Raw genomic sequence first — 26,591 nt, 5'->3', positions numbered from 1 at the left:
TTTATTGTTCTCAAACAATAACACAACAAAAGTTAAACAAAAACCTAGCTCTTCTTCAAGCCCTTACTTGAACAACACAAATCATTTTCTAACTAATCCTTCTACTCCAGTAAAATTATGCAAATCTTAAACCGAGTCCAATACCCAAACAAAGGTAAACATCTAAACAGGCAATTTAACCTTAACCCTATATAAAGCCCGGCCCCGACAATGAACTGCCTACAGGTGTTTCTTATTGTTTGGAAACTGCAGACATCTTGGCTTAAACACAGTAGTTAATACTGAGCCAAGATAACTGCCATTTCCAGATTCCTCCCAGGGTCCTAAAGACCTCAATTTCCATCCAGGAATCATATACGCCTCCAATACTGTATGCCTCTTGCTAGTAACATGGTTTTGCAATCAACGTCTTATAAATACCAAAATTACACAGCTTGCTAAATCCAGGTACTAATCTTAACCCTAATAACTTTTTGAAGCACAGCACAGGGATTAAGACAAGAGACACAACTGGAATTTTAGTGCAGACAGACAGAGGTTAGGATGCCGTTAGGTTAGCAAATCTACAGAAACTAACTACCCCTTCTCACTACACAAGTTTCTTTTTTTTTTTTTTTTTTTAAGTTATAGTTCGATATTAATAAAATAAGCATAAATACACATGTTGTTGAAGCTGACACCCTGGGATCTTTCAAGAAGCTGCTTGATGAGATTCTGGGATCAATAAGCTGCTAACAACCGAACTAGCAAGATGGGCTGAATGGCCTCCTCTCGTTTGTAAACTTTCTTATGTTCTTAGAATTACTCGAAGTAATTTATTGCCAAGCATTTTATTTCTGCAGTTTTTATTTTAATGTCCTATTTTTCTGAATGTCCGTGACACAAATTGCATATGTGCTTGTGACAGAGAGTGAATGAATCCTAGTCAACAATATACCGAATGAATCCTAGTCAACATTATACCGTGCCCTCCCGACCTGTGAGGGCACGGTATAACAGGAACAGTGTGCCCCGTACTAGATGATTTGGCAGTTCATTCCAGGGCCAGTCGGAAGCCGGCCGGCCAGGAAGGGGGCAGAGTCACAATACCAGAAGTCATTGCCTTAATACGGTAAGCAATGTGTCTTCCTGGAATGGAATGTCAGAAAAATACTACTGGAAAGCAAAACTCCAGTTGCAAGTGCGTCAAGAATCAGTTCCTTATATCTGAAAATACCAGGTGAATGATATTTTGCACCCAAGTGTAGAGAGTTAATGAAAAGATTATAAGTACAAAACTATGATTCTGAGTGCAGCTGTGCAAAGCATGCTGTTATCTGGCTGCTATTAGGGAAATAATGTAGGAATTGTTGCTGACCCACAGAGATAAGCTAGCAACTAAGCTTTGCACACAAAGGGGTGTACAAACTGTATAAAACAGCAGGCACTTGGAGGTGCATTTGAGAAGCACACAGCAGCACTGTGTCCAATTGCTTCTTCCAGAAATTGGCAACTGATATCATTGCTTAATTTCTGGTAATAACTAGTGACCTCATGTGTATAATGATAATGATATGCTGCAAAAGTATAACTTTTGATTAATGGGATCCATAAAGGAAATTTGTTATATGCTGCTTAAAACCTTGTTGTGTGCGCTCCTTCACAGAGAAATACATAAATAATGTAGTTTCCTTACATAAGAAAGTTTACAAAACGAGAGGAGGCCATTCAGCCCATCTTGCTCGTTTGGTTGTTAGTAGCTTATTGATCCCAGAATCTCATCAAGCAGCTTCTTGAATGATCCCAGGGTGTCAGCTTCAACAACATTACTGGGGAGTTGATTCCAGACCCTCACAATTCTCTGTGTAAAAAAGTGCCTCCTATTTTCTGTTCTGAATGCCCCTTTATCTAATCTTCATTTGTGACCCCTGGTCCTTGTTTCTTTTTTCAGGTCAAAAAAGTCCCCTGGGTCGACATTGTCTATACCTTTTAGGATTTTGAATGCTTGAATCAGATCACCGTGTATTCTTTGTTCAAGACTGAATATATTCAATTCTTTTAGCCTGTCTGCATACGACATGCCTTTTAAACCCGGGATAATTCTGGTTGCTCTTCTTTGCACTCTTTCTAGAGCAACAATAAGAACATAAGAACATAATCTCCATTCTACAATTTTACCCCATACAATTAATTCCATATAAACATCCCCCTTTTCAGTTTGCATTTCTCATATCTTCTGGACAGGTTCTGGAACAACAGCAATTTCATCATCACAGTAAATTTTCATCAATTACACAGATGTTAGATTTAAAGTCATATTTTGCATTTCTTTCCTGGCTTCAATCACATTGTTCAAACAAGCTTACAGCCCACTTACATTTTTCTGAGTATTTTTCAAAAACCAATCACTAGCAATGATATTTAGGGGTTTGTCTGTTTTAGGTTTGACAAAACAACCAATTACTTTACTCTCCTTTCCCGGTTTACACTCCTTTGTTTTTTGCATTTGTATTTATCTAATGCCACTTTCATGCTCTTTCATGATCTAAAAAACATAGTCCTCACTACTGTCTTCACTTACAACAAACTCTTTTGTCTGTGTGTAAGTGGGATTTCAAACTCTGAGGAACTCATGACAACATTCCCACAATATTGTCTTGCAAACATTTTTTGAACAGTATGCGTAACAAAAGACCAAAACCAAAAACCAATTAACAATCAGTTGAATCTCATTATCGAATTATCGAATAGGAAGACATACTTTAATTGGCATAAACAACTCAAGAGTGTTGAATTGGTAAGAAAATAATCCTAATGGCACTTATCGTTGTTTATCCCTCACTGTAATCTTTGAGCTGCTAAACAAAAATGGAATATTTATATACAGTGGTTTAGCGATAATGTATGATACCGTTACGAAAAATAAATTCAAGATCATCATTTTCTTTTACTTTTGTATTCCTGGTTGAAAATCTCTGCTATAGTTAATTAAATAATTATTTTTATAAAAAAATATTTTCCCCCAAATGCATTGTGGGAATTGTCAGGGATTTCTTACAGACAGCAACTACACTCATCTGCTTCCATCAGGAATCCATTCTCCTACCTCACCTTTCTGTCGAAGCAGTCACACTGCAACAATTTGCACACCACTAACAATAAGTATAAAAAGGTGAATTTAAAATGGACTGTTGTTGCCTTAAGGTCATTCTCTAATTCTAAGGACAGTCAATTACACAGTCTACAGTTTATTACTTAGACTTTTTAAATCAGCCCTATTATCCATGTGTGCAATCTCAATCCTGAAGAAACCCAAAAAGTAACATAAATATGTCATAATAGTTAAGAGGCATATGTAATCAACACATTTATACAACATTGTTTATTACTCTGCAAGCATTAAATACTTTATGGAAGAATTTGCAGTAATTGTATTGTATTTTTATTATATTGTCTATGAGACCAGGGCTATAGGAACCAGTAAGGCTGGTACGGTGTCCATGGTGCCTCGCTTGTGCAGAGCCCAGGCACTACACAAGGTGCTGCCCTTTTCAGGGTGAAGCAGAGTTTCCACCTGCCCCAAAGAGGAAGAAGGGGAGGTGTGGCCGGTCCCAGAGACAAGCATGGGAGGTGCTGCCATCCCAAGGGCCCAAGAAGAGGGAGCTGTCTCCAGGTACACATGAGGAGGGCAGCTGGGACGCCTATCTCAGCGCTCGAGGCCTTGAGTTGGTGCCTCACCTGCTGGGAGTGGGGGTACGTCATGGTCAACTGCCCCCTCCAGGAGGAGGAGGAACAGCTGGAGTACCCTGTACCCCTGCCAGCTGCACATCCGGAGGGGCCAGCGTTGAGGCCAACATTGCCACTACCAGCACTGCTGCTGGAGTACCCCATACCACTGCTGGAGTGCCCAGCGCCACCGCCAGCATGCCACTACCAACGTTGTCACTGCTGGAGTGCCCCGCACCGCTGCCAGCATGCCACTACCAACGTTGTCACTGCTGGAGTGCCCCGCACCGCTGCCAGCATTTCCACTGTTAGCGTTGCCACTACCAGCATTGCCATGGCTGGAGTGCCCCGCTCCGCTGGCAGCATTTTCGCTCCCAGCGTCTCCACAGCCAGAGCAAGGGTTGCTGCATCCAGAACTGGGACAAAACAAGCCACCGGCAATAGAGAGGGAGAGGAGGTGAAGAGACCACCTCCACCACAGCCCCGACCACCACCTCTACACACCAATCTGGCTCCGGTAGGTCAGGTCCCTTGCCTTGTGCTCCTTGACAGCCTGCCATAGTGTCTGGACCTCCCAGTGGTGGGCTTGGGTCCCAGGACGATGCTCCACCAGGCACAATCATTCGCCTGGTTGCCTACTGCATTCCCCGGAAACCCCAGATGTCATTGTGTGGTCGGCAGACGTCACTGGGATTCCCACTGCCTCCTGCTTGGTTCCCTCTGGGGGTTTAGACGTTGCTTCGTCCTCTGCCTGCTGGGGCAACATCCAGGTCACCAGCCTGCACTCCAGTTGCCCCTGCCACCCCATTTGGGTCCCTTGTCGCCAGGTCTCGGTCCCTCTCCAACCCGGACTTTCACTGGGAGAAAGTTCTTGAGGGATTGTCGTCACTGTTTTCTTTAAAATACTACGGAATGTAAAATATTTAGCTAGTCAGGGTTTGGCTTTATGCTAAGATGTTGATGAAACAGATTCAAACTTTGTGCACATAATCAAGTTAACAGGTAATGATGACCCTAGGCTTATTACCTGGAATTAACAAAAACAGAAGAATACACATCAGCAGAAATGCAAAATGAGATGCTGCAAGTTTTAGGCTTGTGTCCTGCGTGAAATTACTAAAAAAGTACATTTAGCTACATTCTTCTCTATAATGATGGATGAAATGTGGGATTCTGCCAACAAGGAACATGTTGTAATTTGTTTTACATGGGTAGATCAAGAACATTGGTGAAGATCATGAAGAATTTTAGAACTGTATAAAGTTGGGGGAACTGATGGAAAAATGCTAGTGCAGGTAGTCAAAGACCTTCTGATGTAGGTTAACCTTGGCATCACAAAAGTCAGGGGGCAGTGTTGTGAAGGAGCTGCTGCTATGGCTGGAAAAATAGTCAGTTGTGACACAGCAGATATCTGATGCAGAACCAAGAGCACTCTTTACACACTGTCATGGACATTCTTTAAATGTAGCCTGTGTTAACAAGTGAAAAGTAAAAACTGCTTTTGAGAACTCATGAAATAACGAAATTAAGAACACTCCCAACAGAGGAAGCTGCTTTGCACAGCTCAAAAAAGATCTTGCAACTGATGTCCCAGAACTTTGTGTGCTGTCCAAGAAGGTAGGAAGTCACTCAAGATTGTTTTGGATAACTATCACATACTTTAGAACACATGGATTGCCTATGAAGACCATATTCCTAACCCAGAGACTAAAAGCAAAATCACGGGTGTTTCTTCACAGAGAATTCATTTCCTGCTTGGTGTTGTCCTTGATGAGGTTGTATTTCATTACTGTGATAACTCAACACAACTCCAGGAATATGTGCATCAAAAGAGCAGAGTTTAGCAGAATGCCTGTTGTAACTTTAAAATTACCGAGAAGCGATGCTGAGTTTCAGAGGTTATGGAAACATGCAAAAGGAATGGCCACTAACCTGGACGTGGGTGAACCACAGCTTTCCAAAAGAGGAAGGCACTGTGCCAGCAAACCACTACCGCCAAGTCTACTTCATGACATTCAATGTTGTTACATCTTGCATTTGAAGAGCGTTTTGAGCAGCCTGGATATTGGACACATGCTAAACTGGAACAACGGATCTTAAAGACCATCTGGGGTGAAGAATGCGAAGAGGAATTTCAGCAATTTGTATACTGGTGATATGGATGCATCTCCTTTGCAACTAAAAAACCTTTGCTGCAAACTTTGCGATGAAAAAAGACATTGCACTACTCAGAGATGTAATTGACTTCATGAAGAATCTGTCTCAGGCTGAACCAGAATTTTTCTCAAACGTCAAGGTTTTGATGCAGTTGATACTTGTGACACCTGCCACAAATGCAGTCAGCGAATGGTCTTTCAGTGTGTACAACCACAAGCCTAGCCCGTCTGAATCACCTAATGCTTCTTCACATCCTCAAGGGTCCCCGAGTGGCTCATCCAGTTAAAGCGCTGCCGCTGGGAGTGCAGGATGAGTCACGCAGGTTGGACGGCGCCAGTTCGCTTCCGAGTTGTGCAAAGAAGCTGAACTTTGCTGGGGACTCTGAAGGGGGCATCACATTGGCTCGGACGTTCCCGGGGTGAGGGATGGTAAACGGGCAGAGATTCCTTCTCCTCATCTCGCAACAGCAAACCCTACTGGCCAGACACCATGCACATTCAGAGTGGATAAAAAGCAGGGTTGAGCTCTGTTCTCCAGGATTGGTAGCCCGCCCAGCTCTGCTGTGGATTGTTCTGTGCAAAAGCTATTTTGGCTTTAGGCTTGTTAGGTCGGAGGACGCTCACACGCCCTCAGAACGTCCATGCTGTGTGGGGACTTGCTGCGGTGAGGAGAAAAACATAATTGGACATTCCAAATTGGGGGATAAATAAATAAAAATAATAATTGGTCCCTCTAAAGTAAGAAAAAAAAACAAGACTGACAGACAATTTGGACCTAGTGGAAGCTGTCAACGAGTTTATAGAAGGCTTAAAGCCCCACCTTCATGTCTTCGGCAAATTCACTGTTGAAGACTTCAAATAAAGAACGACACAGTATATACCAGGCACTGGACAAACCATTTGACAAAGTACCCAATTTATATTAAAGTTTCAATTTTTTGTTCTTAATATTTTTGTAGAGTAATTATTTGTAACAAAGTACTATGTTAACTGAACTTTTGCTGCAGTACAAAGTTTGCATGTCTTTTTTTCTAAATTGAAAATATACATCATATCAATATATCTAGCAATAAACATAACAGGCTTTTTTCCCCTTTTAGTAAAAAATGGTGCAATCTATAACTTTGAACACTTAAACGTAAACTTTTCAACTTGTGTTTTCCACTGAAAAAAAAAACCATTTACATTGCTTGGCAGGGAAAATCATTTAAAAATAACTGCATTCAATGACGTAATTGCTATTGAGTCACGTGGTATGGGGGCGTCATTTTCAAAAGGCTTCCTGCAGGCCTGTTTGAGATGAGGCTTTGACAGTACGCCAACAGGAGTTTTGAAAAAAATGACTCAATTGAAGGGTTAACTATTCTTATGCAACTGCATGCTTTGAGGGAGCATACTGATTGGCTAGCAACATTCTAGAAAGGGGTGGATTAATCTCTGGTGGACAACCAACTGCCGCACTACAATTCTATGAACACATACAAAAAAAATCAATTTAAAGCAATGCTTTCAATTTACCTGAGTACTGATGACCTATGTATTTGTAAGTTTAACATTTTTGCGATGCATACCACCATTTCCTGTTTTTCCAAAATGTTTATAAATAAAATATTGAAATTAACATTTAAATTTAGTTAGGCCGTATTAAAACTGACACAAGACAAGAGTGCTGGATTGGATCCCGTACAGTAGACAAAATAATTTTGAATGAAGTTTTATATTCGGTAGCCAAGATGTTAAAGGGAATGGAACTTTGTTCAAAATGATCGATCCCTCATGATCAATTTTAGCAGACTGAATGGCTTTGTAATGCTAGAAGTACTAAATCGATCAATCTACAACTGCTAAAGTAGGAAAGTAACTAACATTTAGATCGATAACAAAAACAGTACATGCTACAGCTAGTTTCGCTAGATTTAGAAAGAGCTCTTCTCACATTTCTATTTAGTGGTGTCAGCTATTTTGTGCTTCAATGTTATTTTCATAGATCCTGTATGATGTGGATGTTGTGCAAGAAAGACTGAAAGTAAATGGTAAACTTTCTGTTCTCAGTAGCATCCAGACTTTCTCCACCACAGTATTTTCTCAATGGTACTGAGACATTAAGACATTCAGAAAATAAAACAAAACAATCAAATATCATTATAAAACATTGTTCCTCATAACACCCTAAGGGGTGTGATTATCTCATGTTAATCACACACGTTGTCATGTCTTAATGCTTAATTGTATGATACCCATGATCAAGTCTGAATATGCAGCCCATATTAGGTCACATCTCTAATGTCTCAAATGGTTAATAAGATTGAAAAGGTGGTGGTGACAGAGCCCGCAGATTTACAAAAATATATATCCTAAAGGGGTGCAAATATGCATATTTTATCATAAGTGGTCGACCATTATCATGAACATCACATGAAAAGCTCTTAAAACCAGATAGGTGGATACTGTCTCAAGGGTTTATGAATGAATTAAACTTTAACTTATTCATAACAAACAAATCAAATGATAACCTGCTGTCTTGCTGGGCTTAATGATGTGGCCTTACCTTATATGTGTCACATTGTGAATCTTGAAAATATGGCCAGGAGGCTGGCTTAAACTGATTGATATTAGGTCCTTTTGGAACTGGTACTCAATCTCAGATACAAGAAGGGAACTGGAATTTCCATATCTGTGAAAATAAAAATATAAAGTTCATATTAGTTAAAGCTTTGTTTGTATAACTGGAATACTGGCACAGAAGTCTGGGATTTCCCTGGTACATTTTGTGTAGCTGTACCTAAGTAAAATAGATAACATGCTGTTTTTAAAACAAAAAAAGTCCTTCAATGTGAATAGTATTTGAATGCAATGTCTACAACACATGTAAACATGCTGGAGGCAGCAGTTGCTAATAATTCACAATACTGTTTGTTGTCAAATTGTTTGTTTTACGGTATAAATAAATTTAGATTTTGTTGATTTTACGGAGTAGGCTACTTTTATGAAAAATAGAACGCTGAGCTGCCTGTGCCATTTGAAAACTTCCTTCAGAGCTGCTTATAGCTCGAGAGGTGGGTTTTCAGAGAGTAAATAGTAGGTCATACTGCCTTATTTTAACCATACAGACAGATAAGTAATCTACACAAGCAATTTTTAGATTGTCAATTCTAATTGACAGCAAAACGTGCCACACACACACTGGAAAATGTATTATTTCTGATTATTTTAAGCAATTTTAAGAAGGTGCCTGTGTGCAGTAAATATGTTTCAGCAGCTACTATAGTAATTGGAATAATTTTGAAAAGACTTGGGGCCTCATTCATTAAACAGTGGCAACGTGTTTGGCACGCAGTAAGCCCCTTTACTACATGCTTTGTATTATTATTTATTATCCAGGGCGACTTACAATTGTTACAAAATATTACAGTACAGTATCACATTACAAAATATCACATTGTAAAGTATCACATTTCAGAATATCACATTACAGATAAAAGCAGTTATAAAGTTTAATAAAATCAGTAGCAAAAGATCAAATTCAAATAAGAGCAAAAAATATAGAATACAGTAAATAATTACATGTAAGAGTGGGTTCGACTGAGAGCAGTAAACTTATATTAAAACTATTTGCTTATACGAGTGAAGTCCAGTATGAGCACATAGTAAGTACAATGAATGGATGAGAATGATTTTAAATAAAATCAATTACAAGAAACGTGAATACAGATATCTATAAGAATAAAGTCAAATACAAAATACAGGAAGTAGTTATAATTAAGAGCAGGAATACGGCAAGTTATGGAGCAGTTCTGGATGGATGAGGGATCAAGGGGGGGCTTTTTTAGATGGGGGTCGATGCAGGACTGTTTGAAGACAGAGGGGAAACAGCCAGAGAGGTGTTGAGAAGAAAGGAAATCAAAGGGAGTAGGGCAGGGGCAGCAGTCTGGCGAGTGGGTTGGGGGTCCAGAGCACACGTGGTGGGTTAATGGCTCTGGAGCAGTAAGCAAAGATCAGAGCCCGAGGGGCAAGAAGGAGGAGAACGAGGGTAGAATAGTAGGGGTTGCTGAGGGTGATGAGGAGTGGGTGAGCAGAGGACAGGGGCTGGGTGGGGAAGGAGGCGAGGTAGTGAAGAGTTTGTGGATCTGTGATTTTGGAGGAGAAGGCAACCATAGTGCGTGGAAAATAAAGTCAATTTGAGGAAATGTATGCAAATTATGTCACAAAATGCCACTTGGGAGGTATCTGATATGCAAACCCTATTCACTTAATGGCGCTAACTTTACTAGGTGCCTCAGCATGTGTTAAAAATACCGCTTACTGAAACCAGGCGGTGTCACAGAACCAGCAGAAGAGCTGCACAGGAGAGTGACAGTAACAGTCAGGGAAAGAGTATTTCGGACCAGGCAAACGTTACTAGGGCCGTGTCAGGTGGAGGTAATAACTAGATACATATTGAGCACAGATCATTCTAGCCTTATATTTAGGGCCCCACAAATTTCACAGAAATCGTGTATTTGACTGCCTACCGTGAAAAATATGCATTTTCTTTTCTTTACAATATTTTATACTACTCTTCACCTCCCTGTTCATTTCATACTTTTATCAAGTAGAAGCAGCGCTACAGTGGCTGTACACATTCCGGCGTCAATTCCGTGCATTTGGTTACTACAGCAACAAGGTCAAACAAATACTAACTTCATGATTGGTGAATTCCTCATACTGTACAATGACGTAACATGCGAGGCGGGAATGGTTTAAAATGGTTGTTTAGATATTGTTGATGTATTAGTTTGCAGTGTATGCTTAACATTAAAAATGCAGACAGCTGACAAATAAAACTTGTAATGTTTTTGGATCATCTAAGAAAAGGTACTATTGACAAGCATCTTGACAGCGCAGTACACAAAAACAAGAAAATCAAACTTGAAGTTCAGGCTAAACAATTAGCTAACAAGCATGTCAATCACAGGATTGTTTAAAAAGAGCACAGAAAATGGAGAAACACGCACTGTCAACACGTTTGAATAAGTGGAAGCCATTAGTGTAGTGAACATACGACGACTGGTCAATAAAATATTACAACGTTTTTTAATAACAAAATTGTTGAGTTGTGCCTAACAGTGACACACTCAGATAATATCTCCATAAAGTGTATGCAGCACACAAAGAAAATTTAAAAGAAAAAATGAACGATTCTGAGTCTGTTTGCGTTGTATGCTACGGGGCCACTGAGGCAAAGTTGATTCTCAGTCGGGAACCCCTCTATGTCACCCATATGTATTTATCCCGGACCAAAATGGATTTTGATGCACTACTGCTACTTAAAGCCACCAACTTTCCGAAGTCTAAAGTCATACTTTGCGCTCATCCAGTCTGCAGTAATGAGGTGTGAACTCAAAACATGTCATATAGTAAGACAACAACCTCAAGTCTAGTTTTATTTAAGACATAAGGCTTTCTAAAAACAATGACAACTTTCTTTCAATGAAAACTTTCTCATCGCAGTTTAATATTATTTTATGCGCGGAGTGCCTAGACAGCATTCAGAACTGGGCAGACACATGGCAAATGAAATTTAATAGAGAAAAGTGTAAAGTATTGCATGCGGGCAATAAAAATGTGTATTATAAATATCATATGGGAGATAGTGAAATTGAAGAAGGGAACTATGAAGTTATGTTGACTCAGAAATGTCTTCATCTAGACAATGTGGGGAAGCTATAAAAAAGGCTAACAAGATGCTTGGATATACTGTGAGAAGTGTTGAATTTAAATCAAGGGAAGTAATGTTAAAACTCTACAATGCATTAGTAAGACCTCACCTAGAATATTGTGTTCAGTTCTGGTCAACTCGTTACAAAAAGGATATTGCTGCTCTAGAAAGAGTGCAAAGAAGAGCGACCAGAATTATCCCGGGTTTAAAAGGCAACCTGGGTTGGGGAGCGGTCAAGGCAGAGGTGTCCGCGGACCGCTGGACATCCCTGCATGTGAACATGCTGGAGTTGCAAGCGGTATTCCTTGCTCTCCAACACTTCCTCCCAGTGCTGAGCAGTACACATGCTGATCCGGACGGACAGCACAACAGTAGTAGCGTATGTCAACCACCAGGGAGGCCTACGATCCCCGGGGTTGCATTGCATAGCTTTCAAAGTTATTGATATGGGCTCAGAGGAACCTGCTGTCCCTGCGGGCAACGCACATTTCACGAGCTGTGAACTGGGCAGCGGGACCTCCTCTCCAGGAGCAGCCCGTATGTCGGAGTGGCGACTCCACCCTCAGATGGTGGAGCGCATTTGGGAATGGATGGGGAAGGCGCAGAGATGACACATTGCCCCCTGTGGTACTCCCTCCACTGCTTAGGCGGTCCACTCGGTGTAGACACCGTAGCGCACGAATGGCCCAAAGCGTTTTTGTACGTTTTCCCGCCTATACGGCTGCTCCCGGCTTTTCTAGGAAAAGTCAGGTTAGAAAAAGCGTCAGTTCTCCTAGTGGCTTCCAAGTGGCCCAGGAGAATATGGTTTTCGACCCACTTCGTTTGGATCTCCTCAGTCAGGCAAGATATTGCCTGATTGTAATCAGGCAAGATATTGCCTGATTACAAAAAGGATATTGCTGCTCTAGAAAGAGTGCAAAGAAGAGCAACCAGAATTATCCCGGGTTTAAAAGGCATGTCGTATGCAGACAGGCTAAAAGAATTGAATCTATTCAGTCTTGAACAAAGAAGACTACGTGGTGATCTGATTCAAGCATTCAAATCCTAAAAGGTATAGACAATGTTGACTCGGGGGACTTTTTGACCTGAAAAAAGAAACGAGGACCAGGGTTCACAAACGGAGATTAGATAAAGGGGCATTCAGAACAGAAAATAGGAGGCACTTTTTTACACAGAGAATTGTGAGGGTCTGGAACCAACTCCCCAGTAATGTTGTTGAAGCTGACACCCTGGGATCCTTCAAGAAGCTGCTTGATGAGATTCTGGGATCAATAAGCTACTAACAACCAAATGAGCAAGATGGGCTGAATGGCCTCCTCTCGTTTGTAAACTTTCTTATGTTCTTATGTTCTTAATGACTTAGATTCTGGCATAGTAAGCAAACTTGTTAAATTTGCAGACGACACAAAAATAGGAGGAGTGGCAAACACTGTTGCAGCAGCAAAGGTCATTCAAAATGATCTAGACAGCATTCAGAACTGGGCAGACACATGGCAAATGACATTTAATAGAGAAAAGTGTAAAGTACTGCATGCAGGCAATAAAAATGTGCATTATAAATATAATATGGGAGATACTGAAATTGAAGAAGGGAACTATGAAAAAGACCTAGGAGTTGCGAGCTGACTGGCAGGAAACAGATTTTTTTTTTGAAGTTGCAATAAGTGCAGTTGATCTGCGCTGTGTGCCAAAGTCAACTAATATTTAGTCTCTCTAGTTGTTCTGCATTTTATTCTACATATCTGAGCTCCCATATAAAATAATAATGTAAATAAAAAGATTCAACGTACATTTCACTATTGTATCGTCATGCTGCCTCACAGTAATTAAGCAACACTATCAATGTAGCAAAGGTTTAACACATTTCTTTCAGTTAAGGGTCAATTTTACAAAATTTGTCCTGTCTAAAGTGTCTTGGGGATTATGGGGCCAGTTGGCTTTAGATTTACCTCCGTCCATTGGGGTGCTGATTAATTACAGTTGAGCCTAAGGCCAAACACAGGCGTTCATGAAAAAAGGTACAACTAGCCAAGCGCGTGACAAAAATAAGATTTGACTAAAGTTGTGGGAACACATGCAGTGGGAACACATGTAGGCCCAGATATTGGAAAGGTTTGCACACCGCGCAGATGGTTATGTATGTCGCAAATGGCCTTTATGTGCGAATTTCTTGGTTCTGAAAGAATAACTCCCAAAACAGAATCAAGAGTACAGCAGGTATCAACTACCTGTATAATACAGAAAAGCTTTACTTTAATAGACACATACAGCAGTATATCAACCCTAGATTGATCAAGCAACAGTTTGCACCTCCTTACCTTGCATTCACATAGATTTCAATATCAAGAGACACTGCTTATACAGTAGTAGGCTAGGCTACTGAATATATATATATATATATATATATATATATATATATATATATATATATTGTAATATAGCGGGTTGTGAGAGACGGCAGGGAGGGGGTTAAAACCTCCCTGCAAAAGAAAAACATGTGAGAATGCACCGTTTTGTATTGCTTTGTTGTTTTATTTAATTTTCTAATTGATTTGTTAATTGTTTTATTAGTAATGATTATCCACACCTGGGCTTTATTAGGGGATTTAAAAGGAGAGCAGGCAGTCTGCTGGGGGCGGCTGAGTAGAAGGAGGCAGAAGAGGTGCTCTGTCTCCGAGTAGCCAGAGAGAAAAGTAAGTGCGGTGTCAAATCTGGGGTTTAAGTTTGTGGTTTGTGAAAAGTCGGGAAAACAGCTTAGCTGTCCCGTGTTAGGAAGGGTGTTCCCGTGTGTAAGTTAGTGCTCGTACAGAGCTAGGTGTTTATTTTGTGTATTTGTTTTGTTTTGTCTTTATTAAAAAAAATTTGCGTAACCGCGCAAGAAAACCCATTTCTGTGTGCTGGGTCGTATTTTTAAAGGGGCACGAACCCGAGTGAGTGCGAATCGTGTTACAATATATATATAATGTGTGTGTGTGTGTGTGTGCAATAAGCGTGAATGTTGCCATTCCATGCGTTTAGCTAATTGCCCTATCCTCAGCAATATTGGCAAAGGGCCGCAGTGCCCAAGGGCTCAATATCCCTGTAGTTGCATTCTCCAAAGGCTCCCTTTCCTTTTCATGCCACTCACCTGTTAATTCCACACTCAGGTATAAGGGCACAGCTGACACTATGCCATACAAGTGTGGTAGGAGCAGGGTGCATGGTGAGTGGGGGGCAGTTGGAAGGGGCTTTCAGCAGGAGTATGAGTAAGGGACACACATGTGCAGGCTGCATCCACAGGCAGCGTTCTTGGCCGGCTCCATGATGAGATTCCCGTTTTCGGGGCTTCTGAATAGTGTTTTCAGCATTGTGGGTTTGTTTTAGAGTCCACTAACTATACAACGGAAACTTCACGCAAGTACTACATAAGGTTAATGCTTATTAAGGTACCTAAAAACAGAGGTGAGCCATGATATAGATTTGAAATCTGTGCATGCATGTGATTAAATAACAAATATCTTATCATATATGTGTTACTTTAAGAAGCTGTTCTAGAAATAATTAAGGTACCTCTAAAGTGATTGTTTCCAGTATAATTTGATGTCTCCTTAGGAAACTATAAAACTTTTATAATTTTGGTAATATAGTATTCATTGCAAAGTCATTTTAGAGAATGTCTTATATGTAATTCTATAGTACTGAAAAATACCTTAGATACAAAATCAAATATTTCAGGAATGAAGTTTTGCTTTTCAAGAACCAAAACTTAATGTTTGCTTTTTGATTGTTTGTTTATGGGGAACTAGGGAAGAGCCCTCATTGTAATTGCATGGAATTTAAGAATCTCTTATAAGCAATTCTATAAGTTGTTTTGACTAATTACTGGAATACTGTTATTGTTTGTTTTGCCATTTTATATGAATAAATCATTATTTATTTAAACAAACGGAATAGTTTCAGTTGCAAGCTTGCTTATTTATATTAACCTCAGGCCAGAGTTGGAATCAAAGGGGAATTAATAGCCTATTTGTTATAGCATATAAATGTTATTTTCAGAGGATGACAACACAAAGTAGTTATACTGTATATTGTAATGAATAATAATTAAATTCCTTAATAATTAGAATATTAAATGTAGCTATAACACCCACTTTACATAACAAATGATGGATGTCTGGCTGACTGTAAAGGATGTTGTACTTACTAGCATACATTTTGCAGGTCTCCATTCATTCTACAGTTCTGTCTTGTTATAGAAATAATTTGAACTTGAAAATACATAGTACCTCGGGTTCAGGAGGGTTGTCCATGATAATTAGGCTTTGTCTAAATGACTGTCAATCAAATACCGACTGTGCACTTTCATTTGCCAGCTATAGCCTGTCATTCAAAGCGCCTACTTTGAAATTAGCAGGTTAAGGTGTAGGTAAGCGTTTGCTATTACAGGTATATACAGTGACAGTTACTAGTTTGATTTGAAAATGTGGCGCAAAAGGAAAACACTTTACGAGTATTGTGCACAATACCCTGATCGACGGCAGAAGTCTCCGCAGCAGGACGAAGCGGGCCTGTCTGCCTTGCTTTTCAGTTAGTCCAGCTGTGCTGAAGCAGGAGACTCCGAATAATAAGTGCAAGTTAGTTCTGTTCAACTATCTAATGTTTTGTTCTGTGCATATTATTTTTACTCAAGTGTATGCTATACGTTTATGTAATACACTTTTAGATGCTGCATTTTCTACGGTTTATTTGAGACATTTTTTTAATTTGTGTAGGATCTTTATCTTTACAAGGTATAGCTCCACTGTGACCAAACGTTATTTCAATTAGAATGTTGGTAATTATGGTTTGTTGCATGTTGAATACGACAAAGGGGCTTTGCTAAATGAGACATTTCTCAGTGGCATAAAAGTCCTTTTTTTTTTTAAAAAAAGCATAAAAGTCGATTTCACCCATTCTCTGCTTGAATTGAAAAATAAAGATCGGAAAAAACCCCAGTAAATTCTTTCTAAAAGAAACGTTGATATTAATCATCGATTTCGCAAAAATAATAAAATCGAATAGTAGCAAGCCTAATGATAATGCTTAAGACAGACTAATAATAAATATAATTCAAAGAACACAAGAACATGAAAGAGCATTACAAAATGAGGAAGACATTCTACTCAATCAGTAGTGGCTGAGTTCCTATTAGCTAACTGATCCTAGAACCACCACCAGTGCGGTTCTTGAAATCCCAATGAATAAACAGACAATATGGCTTGGCAATACCATTTTTACATATATCCACCCCTTTCTGTTTGGAAAAAAAGTGCCTCCTACCCTTTTTTCTGAATATCTCCAGTCAAGTTGCAAATGTTTCATCTGTACAAACCAAGCATTCTGTTCCCTGCTGGGGAAGAAAGACTTTGATAAAGTGGAGATGTTTCACACATCCTCTATTTCACATATCTAGGAATATGTGAAGGCTGTCTGTCTGGAAGTCCATACTGATCTACTTTTCAAAATACTCAGCTAGGAATGCAACAATTATGATTTTCCCAAACCGAAACTAACATTTGTATAAAATTCCAAACTAAAACGTAGGGACGTAGCCAGCCATGAAAAATCACTGTTGCCCATGCAGTCGGCAAAAAACAAAATTAAAAGGCAGGTACATTCGTCAGAAATAAACTCCTAAAACCAGAAACTCTAGATATAATTTAAATACCGGTATTAAATACAGACAGGATAGTCGGCGCCATCTAATTGGGATACTGATAATTGGAATTTCTGCTTAAATGGGATACAACTCTAGGAGACGGTTCTTCCCAATGCTATTTATGTCATTTAATTGGGATGTCACTTCATTTTATTATTATTATTATTATTATTTGTTTATTTAGCAGACGCCTTTATCCAAGGCGACTTACAGAGACTAGGGTGTGTGAACTATGCATCAGCTGCAGAGTCACTTACAATTACGTCTCACCCGAAAGACGGAGCACAAGGAGGTTAAGTGACTTGCTCAGGGTCACACAATGAGTCAGTGGCTGAGGTGGAATTTGAACCGGGGACCTCCTAGTTACAAGTCCTTTTCTTTAACCACTGGACCACACAGCCTATTTCTTTGGCATACAGTATTTTCAAATGATGAATGGAGATCACTTTACAGAGCAAGACAGGTTTGCGTAGCACAGTGCAGTGAGTACGTGATTACGCTGTGACTTGCATAAATTGTGTTTCCTGTGGTTTCTCAGTGTGCTGTTGCAAAGAAAGTTGACTTGTCAACATTGCAGGTGCGTAGCCTTGTGGTAAGATATGATTTCATTCTTTTCCATTTCAGATAGAAATAAAAAAACAGCAATTAATTTGTTTAGGAATAAAAAAACAACTGCCTTTTTTAAATTATGTATTTAAAATGTCATCATAATATGATGTGATTTCATTCTTCTTCTTTTCATTTAGAAACAAAAAAGTATGACAAAGGTCATATTAAATGCCTCATGTAATTGGGACAGCTGCTTATTCTGGATATTTTTACTTCTCCCAAGGTGTCCCGATAAAGTGGCGCCGACTGTAATTAAAAAAAAGTTTCTACTTACATGGAGCAGTTCTTCAGTTCCTGTACCTGATATACAAAACCGAACAAGGTTTCTGAACTGTTTGCAAAACATGTAAAGAATAAAAGTACAGCTAACTTATTATTTTTTAAATTGGATTTGACTTGTGTATTTGTGTAAGTTTCAGTATTTAAGTTACTGTCCTAACATTTATTAGCTAAATGCATTTTTTTAGAAGTTTTATTAATTAAATATCTAGTTGTCTACAGTATGTGTTAATCCTGATTGTGCTGTTTATTCAGTAACTTGTTCACAGCATGTTTTCAAAAAAGTCAAAGCCTCCTTCTTGGATTTAGAGAAGCACTGTGCCTGTGTTGTTACTTTAATATACTAAAATAAAGTTGCTGAAAGGAATCGACTGAATTCAGTTGCTATTGTGGTTACCGTACTGCCGCTGACAGCAAACACTATTCTCGATTTTTAAAATGTTTTTTTTTTATTTTTACTTTATTTGCTATACTAAATTTAAATAGATAGATAGGACAGTGAGGAAGTAGAATAGTCTACATTGATAGACAACATTCAGAGAGCCTGTACAAGAATGAAGATTTTCTTTCAACAAGCAGTTCACGGGCGGGAGCAAGGGCGGTTTGAAGAATATGGGTTAGTATTTAGGCTTAGCCTTGAAGGAATGATGATGGCCTGTGTGCCAGGAGTGCTTGTTTTGAACTGTTAATGGCCTGTTGGCCAGGGAAAGTTTGAGCTGTTAATGGCCTGCAGGCCAGGGCAAAGGACGGGGTCCGGACTCTATACCACAAGAACCTCGTACTGCGGAGGTCGGCCTCATGGAACCCCAGGCCCCCTGAAAAACATAGAAATCCTCTGACTCTGTGGAGAATCCTGGAGGTGCTGCCTCGTGGACCAGACCTGGAAAGAAGGAAGGAAAGAGAATCCCTGTCTCCAGAAGCCACCCTCCAAGGCCAGGCACTGGAGTGCGCCCGCAGGGGTATCTGAAAGTTAGAGTTTGTTAGTATTTGGATTTTAGTATTCAAGTATTGTAGATGACTACAGCTCTTACTGGTACAGTGAGAGAGAAACAATAGAGTCTGGGTGAGACAAGAAAATAGCGCATGAGCTGCAAAAGGACAGTGTCGCCGGTGGTCCCCTCTGACTCGCTGTGGTGAGGACCCCCCTTTTAACGAAGGCATGAGTAGCTGTGGCTGACTCGAAGCCAAGGAAGTGAGATTCACTAACCCCCCAAAAGAATGGACCACTGGCTCCCGCAAGAGCCGCACCTGTGAAGACAAAAAAAAGACCACGTGCCAATGCGCAACATAAAACAGGTAATAGGGAGAAATGAGGACAAAGAGAGAGATGGTTAGTAAAATGAGCTATGTGAAACCCTCCTCTCACAATTTAGTTTTTCCTGAATGGGTGTCGCACACTGCTAAGACTGAAATACTGACCACAGCTAGATACTGGTGATTACTATGTATGCAAATTTAATTAATACTGCCCTGTACACATTTTTTTTTTTTAACTTAGCCCAACATAGCGACCCTCATATTATGCATGGCATCGTATGCTGATTAGACGGCGGAGACAGCGCCGCTAGGCAACCAAAAGAAGCGCTTAGCCTATTAATTTAGCTATTGACCATTTACACCATGCAAATGTTTCAGGCAGTGTTTGACTTTTTGTATAGTTTATCTACTACACTGTAGCCTGTGGTAAATAAAATCCAATCTGTTGATTTTTATTTGACTTTGGCATTTTTTTCGCAGTGTGTGGATCTAGGGGCCTGTGATTTGTGACCTATTGGAGATCGACACACCAGTTACTTCTGTTTTAGCAGTAAGAAAATATAGGCTGCTAGTAGATTGATGATAAAAAAGGTAAACTGATAATTTACTTTTGATTAGTAAAAAAACTATTCAAATGAGCACATATCTAGTATTTTTGAATTCGGGACACTCAGATCAATTCAAGACTAACGTATTTTTACCTGTGGAACTAAAGCTGTCAATATTTTGCCATCTTGTATGACAAGTTACGTCACTTAAATCTGCTTCATCATTGGTTGACACCCTTATGACTAATCGGTCTTGGTTGGCAACCGCCGCACACAGACAGACTGATCGCATGTGAATGGAACTGCGTCTGAAAAATATTCAACATGTTCAATCTTCAAATCTGAAGGCATCGCGACTGAAAATCTTCATAATCTTTGGTTTTCCAGATTCTGTACGGCCAATTGAGATGAGGTCGGGCTGTGTGCGGCGGGCTTTAGAAATCCGAAGAAAGCTGACAGGCACGTAGCTTCCATCACCAGGTCATCAAATCGGTTGAAACATCCTGAGCGCAAAATTGAAATGAATTGGAAAAGGATGTCTGTAGATAGGGATAGTCTGGATGGAGATGACAGGGGAAGGCTCTTGAGATTTATCTATCAGAGATGTATTGACCAATCAGTTTCAAGGAAATCTCCAATCCATTTTCTAATGTCTGTTATGAACATTATCCTCTCTGAAGAAATCACATTCCAGCAACTTTCAGCAATGTATTAAATGTGTGATTATATAATCTTATCTTTGTTGAATGATTTTAGTTTAAGTGAATTTAAGGCGTTAAAAGTCTTAGCCAAATGACATTTTGGATTAACTTAATTTTTTTTCAACTAGTTAATACAATTAATTTTTATATAAATTAATTTGAGAATTAATTTATCAATCTACATTAAATCATAAAGTGTTTATAAGCACAAGTTAAAAAAGATGATTGTAATGACAATCCAGTTTTCAACCTGTGCTGATCTTACATTAATAGGTAGTGTGACAACAATGCAGTGTACATCAGTGATGCAATACTAAAACTATTGTTATTTTTTGTTCAATTCACCTGGAATATCCCAGCTGCCTGCAGGCTGTATTTCCATACGTTTCATTCCAGTCTTCTGAACAAACAGTTTTCCATGATCCACCAGTATAAATCTGGAGCACTGAATTTCTTCCACTGAGTCTGACTGGTAAACAAAGCGATACAAGCAAAATGACAAACAAATGTTCTTCATTAAGACTTCATCAGTAAGTGGTGTTAATGCAATAGAACAAAAAACTGTATAGATGTCTCAAGCACATACCACAAGTTTGTGATTTTTTAATTTGTTATAGTTTATATATATATATATATATATATATATATATATATATATATATATATTATTACTCTCATTTACACAATAATGTATTTGTCATCAAGAGTTGAGTTTAAATTAATAATGTCCATGAATCTAATCTAAAAGTTTGCACAAAGCAGATGATGTTGTATACTTGAATACATGAAATTAAAGTGTTTCCCTGTGTATTGCTGGGAATAAAGATTACGAGTTAAGAGCAACTTCTGAACTCAGCTCAAAGCTCCTTAAACATAGTTAGCACATTTAAAAAAAGAAAAAGAAATAAAACACAGTATTTGAGTAAATATTGCAACAAGAGTCCTTTGGGCTGATTAAAAACATTATAAAAGGTAAGGGAACAATAACAATATGTAATTGATCAGTATTACTGAATATCCTTGAACTTTGTCAATCCCTCCATTGACTTGTCTTCCAGTATCTTACCCCAGTCTTCTCAAATTTTTCAAGCTCTGAACATCTACTGTTCTAAAGTTCTAAACCAGGGTTTTAGATGCTGTTGGTTTACTTTTCTAACATATTTAAATTTGGCCATGTTGTGGTCACTAATGCTGTAAACCTATGTTTAATATACTGAACGGTTAAACCATCTCTAAAGTATGCTGTTTAAAATAGCAGAACATTTTCAATGAAAAAGTAAACTTGATTTAGTATTTATAGTACATTGATTTCCATACTGCATACATACAATGACAGTGGTTTATAATGTATCAAGATACATCAATGGTGAAACCTTTTTCGGAATGTGAAAATCAATACAAGGTAAAATCGTACATTTTTCTGAACTTTAGTCAATTAACATTTTTGTAAATTACTTTTCTTACCACATCTAAACTCATCCTCTCCCTGGTCACAGTCTGTCACCCCATCACATCGGGCTGTCTTTCTGACACATTGGGAAGATGTTCCACACCTAAACTTTCCTGTACAGCTGTAGGTCACTGCCAAAAATGTAAAGTTTACATATATATCAATCTTTATAAAAAAAACAAAAGTATTGGCACTCCTGCTTTAGTATTTTGTGTGTCCTTCATTTGTTTTTATTGTAGCTTTCAGACATGTATAATAATTCTTAACCAGTAACCTCATTTGGCCACCGACATTTTTTTTTTTTAATAAAAAAGCAAGGGAAACAGGGAAAACCCAGAGATAGCGTTACACAAAAAAAAACTAAAAAAACCTGTCTTGGTAGGTACCCATGAGAGATGCTACTCAAGGCTAGTGTACAATGAATTGCATCTTATTGCGAATCATGTGTGCTATGTCACATTCTCATGACAATAGAGAGAGAATTTGCAATTTCTTAACTGCATGGTCAAATTTGGGTGAAAAGTCATATTTTAGATTCATCGGACAAGATAATTTTGTTGAAGAACGCTTCAGATTCCTGTACATATTTCTAGGCTTATTTAAGGCAGTTTATTTTATACATTTTCTTTAAAAGTGTTTTGCAGTGAGGTCTATGGCAGGTTTCAATGCAGTTTAGTAACTCCAGATTCACTCTCCGCTGCCGTGAGAATGTGACGTAGCGCAGTCCTCCCGCCATAGGAAGTGTTGCTTCAACCAGACGGGCGGAGCACGAGTTTTCCAGCACCCAGACAGGGGGAGCACGAGCATCCAGCGTCCAAGAGGGATGCCAGTTCACCATCGCCTGGGGATGCCTCCACGACGCCCGGGGACGCCTCCACGACGCCGCCTCCACGACGCCGCCCTGGGACACCTCCACGACGGCGCCCGGGGACGCCTCCACGACGGCGCCCGGGGACGCCTCCACGACGCCGCTCGGGGACGCCGCCACGACGCCGCCCGGGGACGCCGCCACAGGATGCTGCCACGATGCAGCCCGGGGATGCCGCAACGACACCGCCACGATGCCGCCCGGGGACACCACCACGACGCCGCGCAGGGACTCCTCCACGACGCCGCCCGGGGACGCCTCCACGACATGCCGCCAAGACACCGCCCAGGGATACAGAACATGAGGGAGAAGTGGAGCTCCCGCTACCGCCTTCATGGCCAGGGTCCAGAGCTGCAGCTGTCGCATGGGGTCACCAGCTTTGCCTCGCCTGGGGTCACCTGCTCGCCGTCACCTGGGGACGTCTGCACACCACCACCATGCTGCCTGCGTGCCATTGTCCAGATTGCCATTTGTGGGCCTTTGGAAGCCTCTGTTCCCACCCCAGAATGTGGACTTGGACTTTGGGGATTTTAAAGGGGGAGGTGGCCATTGAGGGGGGAGAGTGTGACGGGGTGCCCTCCCCTTGTTGATCAACGTAAAGTTGTCTTGAAAGAACTGCTGTATACTGTATAAAGATGTTCAATTCAATTTGGGCATTTCTTCATTATTCTGATACAGCAAATTGCCAAACCCTACTATAGTGAAAAACCTGATATAACAAACATTTCTCCAGGTCCAATGAAGTTGAAGTTAGATAGAGTGCTAGAGTGCTAGACTGCTGATTGGGATCGCTCACCGAATTTATAACCTATTTGGATGCTAGCGCTCTAATACACCCAGTGAATTTAAAACAATCTGCGTGAAGCTTAGTTCCTGTTAAATGAGGATCGATAATAAAAAAAGATTTATTTTGATTAGGAGCTTTATTACTGTCTCGCGTTTCAGGAATTAAAACTCCAGATTAAAACACTGGGCTGATTGTCTACCTTTACTTATAAGCCTGTGTTTTTTCATTCTTTTCATCAGTTAAATCAGAAAAGTGTAAATGAATTTTTGTTTTCCATTAGCAACACTGGTACCTCAGCAGAGTGTGTCTTTTATAACAAAAAAAAAAATGCACGTTGCCTTCAAGACAATATTTTTGTCACATTTTCAACGGAGATGCAGAATCGCATTGTAAGTGTAGTTTTTGATTACATTTAGTAGAATCAATTTGTAGCTGCAGTTTAACACCAGAAAAGCAGTAAAAAAACACATTGCAACTGCAGTTTAACACTAGACTGTAATAAAATTACACTAACTGCAGTTTTACATTAGACTGAAATAATGATTGGAACTGCAGTTTAATACTACAATATAAACAATTCCATTGGAACTGCAGTCTAACTCCCACTGCAGTGCAGTCCAATTGTTCCTGCTTTTAACAATAAACTGCAGGAACAATAATACACATTGGAACTGCAGATTAACACTATTCTGCAGTAAAATCACACTGTAACTGCAGTTTAACATTACATTTAATAGAATCACTTAAAGTTTTAACTTTAGTTAAGAATGAGCAATATGTCAAATCCTTGCTCTCAATTGTAAAAACAATAATTTACATTTATGTTTCATGTTCATGATTTTTTTTTTTTTTACGGTTAATGAAGATTGCATTATAAATGTTTTATTAACCGCCCGTCTTCCCATTTATTTTTAGCAATTTCCATGTTTCATTCTAAGCCCTCAAATAAGCAATTTGGACAGTTTTCAAAACATTTTTTGCTAGATCTTTAAAAAATACACATTTTTTATTGTTATTATGAAAAACGGAAATAACAATGTGTTTACAATTGTAGCATTATAACAATATAGATCACAACATAACATACTTACTGTATATATTTTTCCAATGGCAGCATTGTAGACGTATAAATAACTTTTTTTTTTTTTTTTTTACATTTGCAGCATTATAAGAACAGCGTGGCAAAAAGTATTTCACTCATATTCAGTCATATCACATTTTTTTGTGTGTGATAGATTTGAAAGCAGACGCCCTTCAAACTTATCAATGCTAACCTCTTTATCTAGTACACATAAATCAGAAAACTTTCGTCGCAAATTTTCAATCACGTCGTATACTGTATCTTTCACAGTTCAAGGTACGGGTTTATATCGCTGTTACAGTGTATGTACAATAAATAATTAAATCAGTCGTTTTTGACCAGTACCAATCCCAACAAGGTTTCCTTACAACCCCCTGTAACACCAACAAAGAAATAAATCTCCGTCAAAAAGATGTGTTAAATTGCAATGCACATATAACTCCCTGCACGCTATTCTCACAGGAATGACAAATTTGGACTCACTTGTGCTCCACGTTGAAATCACGGGATAAGCAGCTGGGTGGTTAATTGATGACTTTATGGACAAAACATAACAGGCATTTTGAGACCTTGAAATGAACCTTGTGTCTTGCCCATTTAGATCCTCGAGGCAGGTGAGGAAGGTGTCCCGGTCCGTCTGTGTCAGGCGGATCTATTCCTCTGTCGACGCGACCTCACCCTGATTGAATGCCTTCATGAAGAGGGGGTCTTCGTAGGGACACACGTCTGCGAGGTACTCCAGACAGGCGAGGCATCACTGAGCCACTCCTTCCCTTAAGCGGCGCTGATGGTCATGTAAGTCTTCCATTTTTTTCTTTTTTATATAAAAAACACAATTTCCAAAACTAAAAAAAATTGTACCCGCACTACCTCTACTGGCGTGGGTACGTGGAGGCCATGTTGACCCCAGTACGACACCACGTGTGCCAGGATGGTCGAGTGGTGATGTCACAGACCAGGAAGTTGACACTACGGGTAAATCGCAAATGCACACTTTCTTAAATAATTAAAAATAAATGGTTTAAACAAAGCAAAACTAAATAATTTTACAAACAAAACAGCACAGTGGCCAAAATATATATACGTGACCATCTCCAAATTGGTAATCAATTAATTTGGAGATGGCCACATTATACACGCGTTTAGCAGGATGGGGAATTTTAACTCCATCCATGCTGTAAAACAAGAACAAACATTGTGTTTTTAAACACTGAACAATACATTTAAATAATAATAATACAACACAGAATACAAATAAACACGGGTGCGGTGTACCCCGTCACATGGCCTGAATTGTAAGGTACCAGTAATTTTTTTTTTTACGATAAGCATTTGCTATCTGTTTTAAAACTTACCTATGGTTCACCACATAACACAGTGGAATGATCATGGTATCATGTAACTGTAGGGCAGTATGGACGACAATGTTTTAATGTGCTTAGAAGTAATTTCAAACTGGTTAATAGACTAGCAAGCACTGGTAAAATCAGCTCTGTTTTATATGGTGCAGAACTAATTTATTTTAAGGTTTTGTTTTGTTTATGGACTGTGCGATACCTACACTATGGGTGTCTTCAGTAATAGTAATATCTACAATGTATCAACAATAACAATCAACCTTAACAAGTTGGCAAACAATTTTGGATGTTACTGAATTAAACCCTTGTAAAAAAAAAAAAAAACACAAAAATGCTTAACATAAAAAAGAACAGTTTTACTACAGTAGCAGACGTAGTTTAGAGTGCCTCTGGGTTTCTGATCACATCAGATCAATT

General features: G+C 39.4%; 1 protein-coding gene across 1 annotated transcript in view; it reads right to left on the bottom strand.

The window, feature by feature from the left end:
- The window catches only part of tmprss3a (transmembrane serine protease 3a), a 153,342-nt gene that overhangs the window by 41,049 nt on the left and 85,702 nt on the right, over positions 1-26,591 (bottom strand). The window contains exons 4-6 of the mRNA XM_059029761.1: positions 22,095-22,211; positions 20,976-21,099; positions 8,410-8,535 (exon numbers count right to left, since the gene is read on the bottom strand). Of these exons, the coding sequence (XP_058885744.1) occupies positions 8,410-8,535; positions 20,976-21,099; positions 22,095-22,211 (367 nt within the window). The remainder of the gene's footprint in view (positions 1-8,409; positions 8,536-20,975; positions 21,100-22,094; positions 22,212-26,591) is intronic.

Source organism: Acipenser ruthenus, chromosome 9 (genome assembly GCF_902713425.1).
Source record: "Acipenser ruthenus chromosome 9, fAciRut3.2 maternal haplotype, whole genome shotgun sequence".
Classification (NCBI taxonomy): Eukaryota; Metazoa; Chordata; class Actinopteri; order Acipenseriformes; family Acipenseridae; genus Acipenser; species Acipenser ruthenus.
Note: the sequence above shows the minus strand (reverse complement) of the source record. Positions and strands in the feature narration are given on the sequence as shown.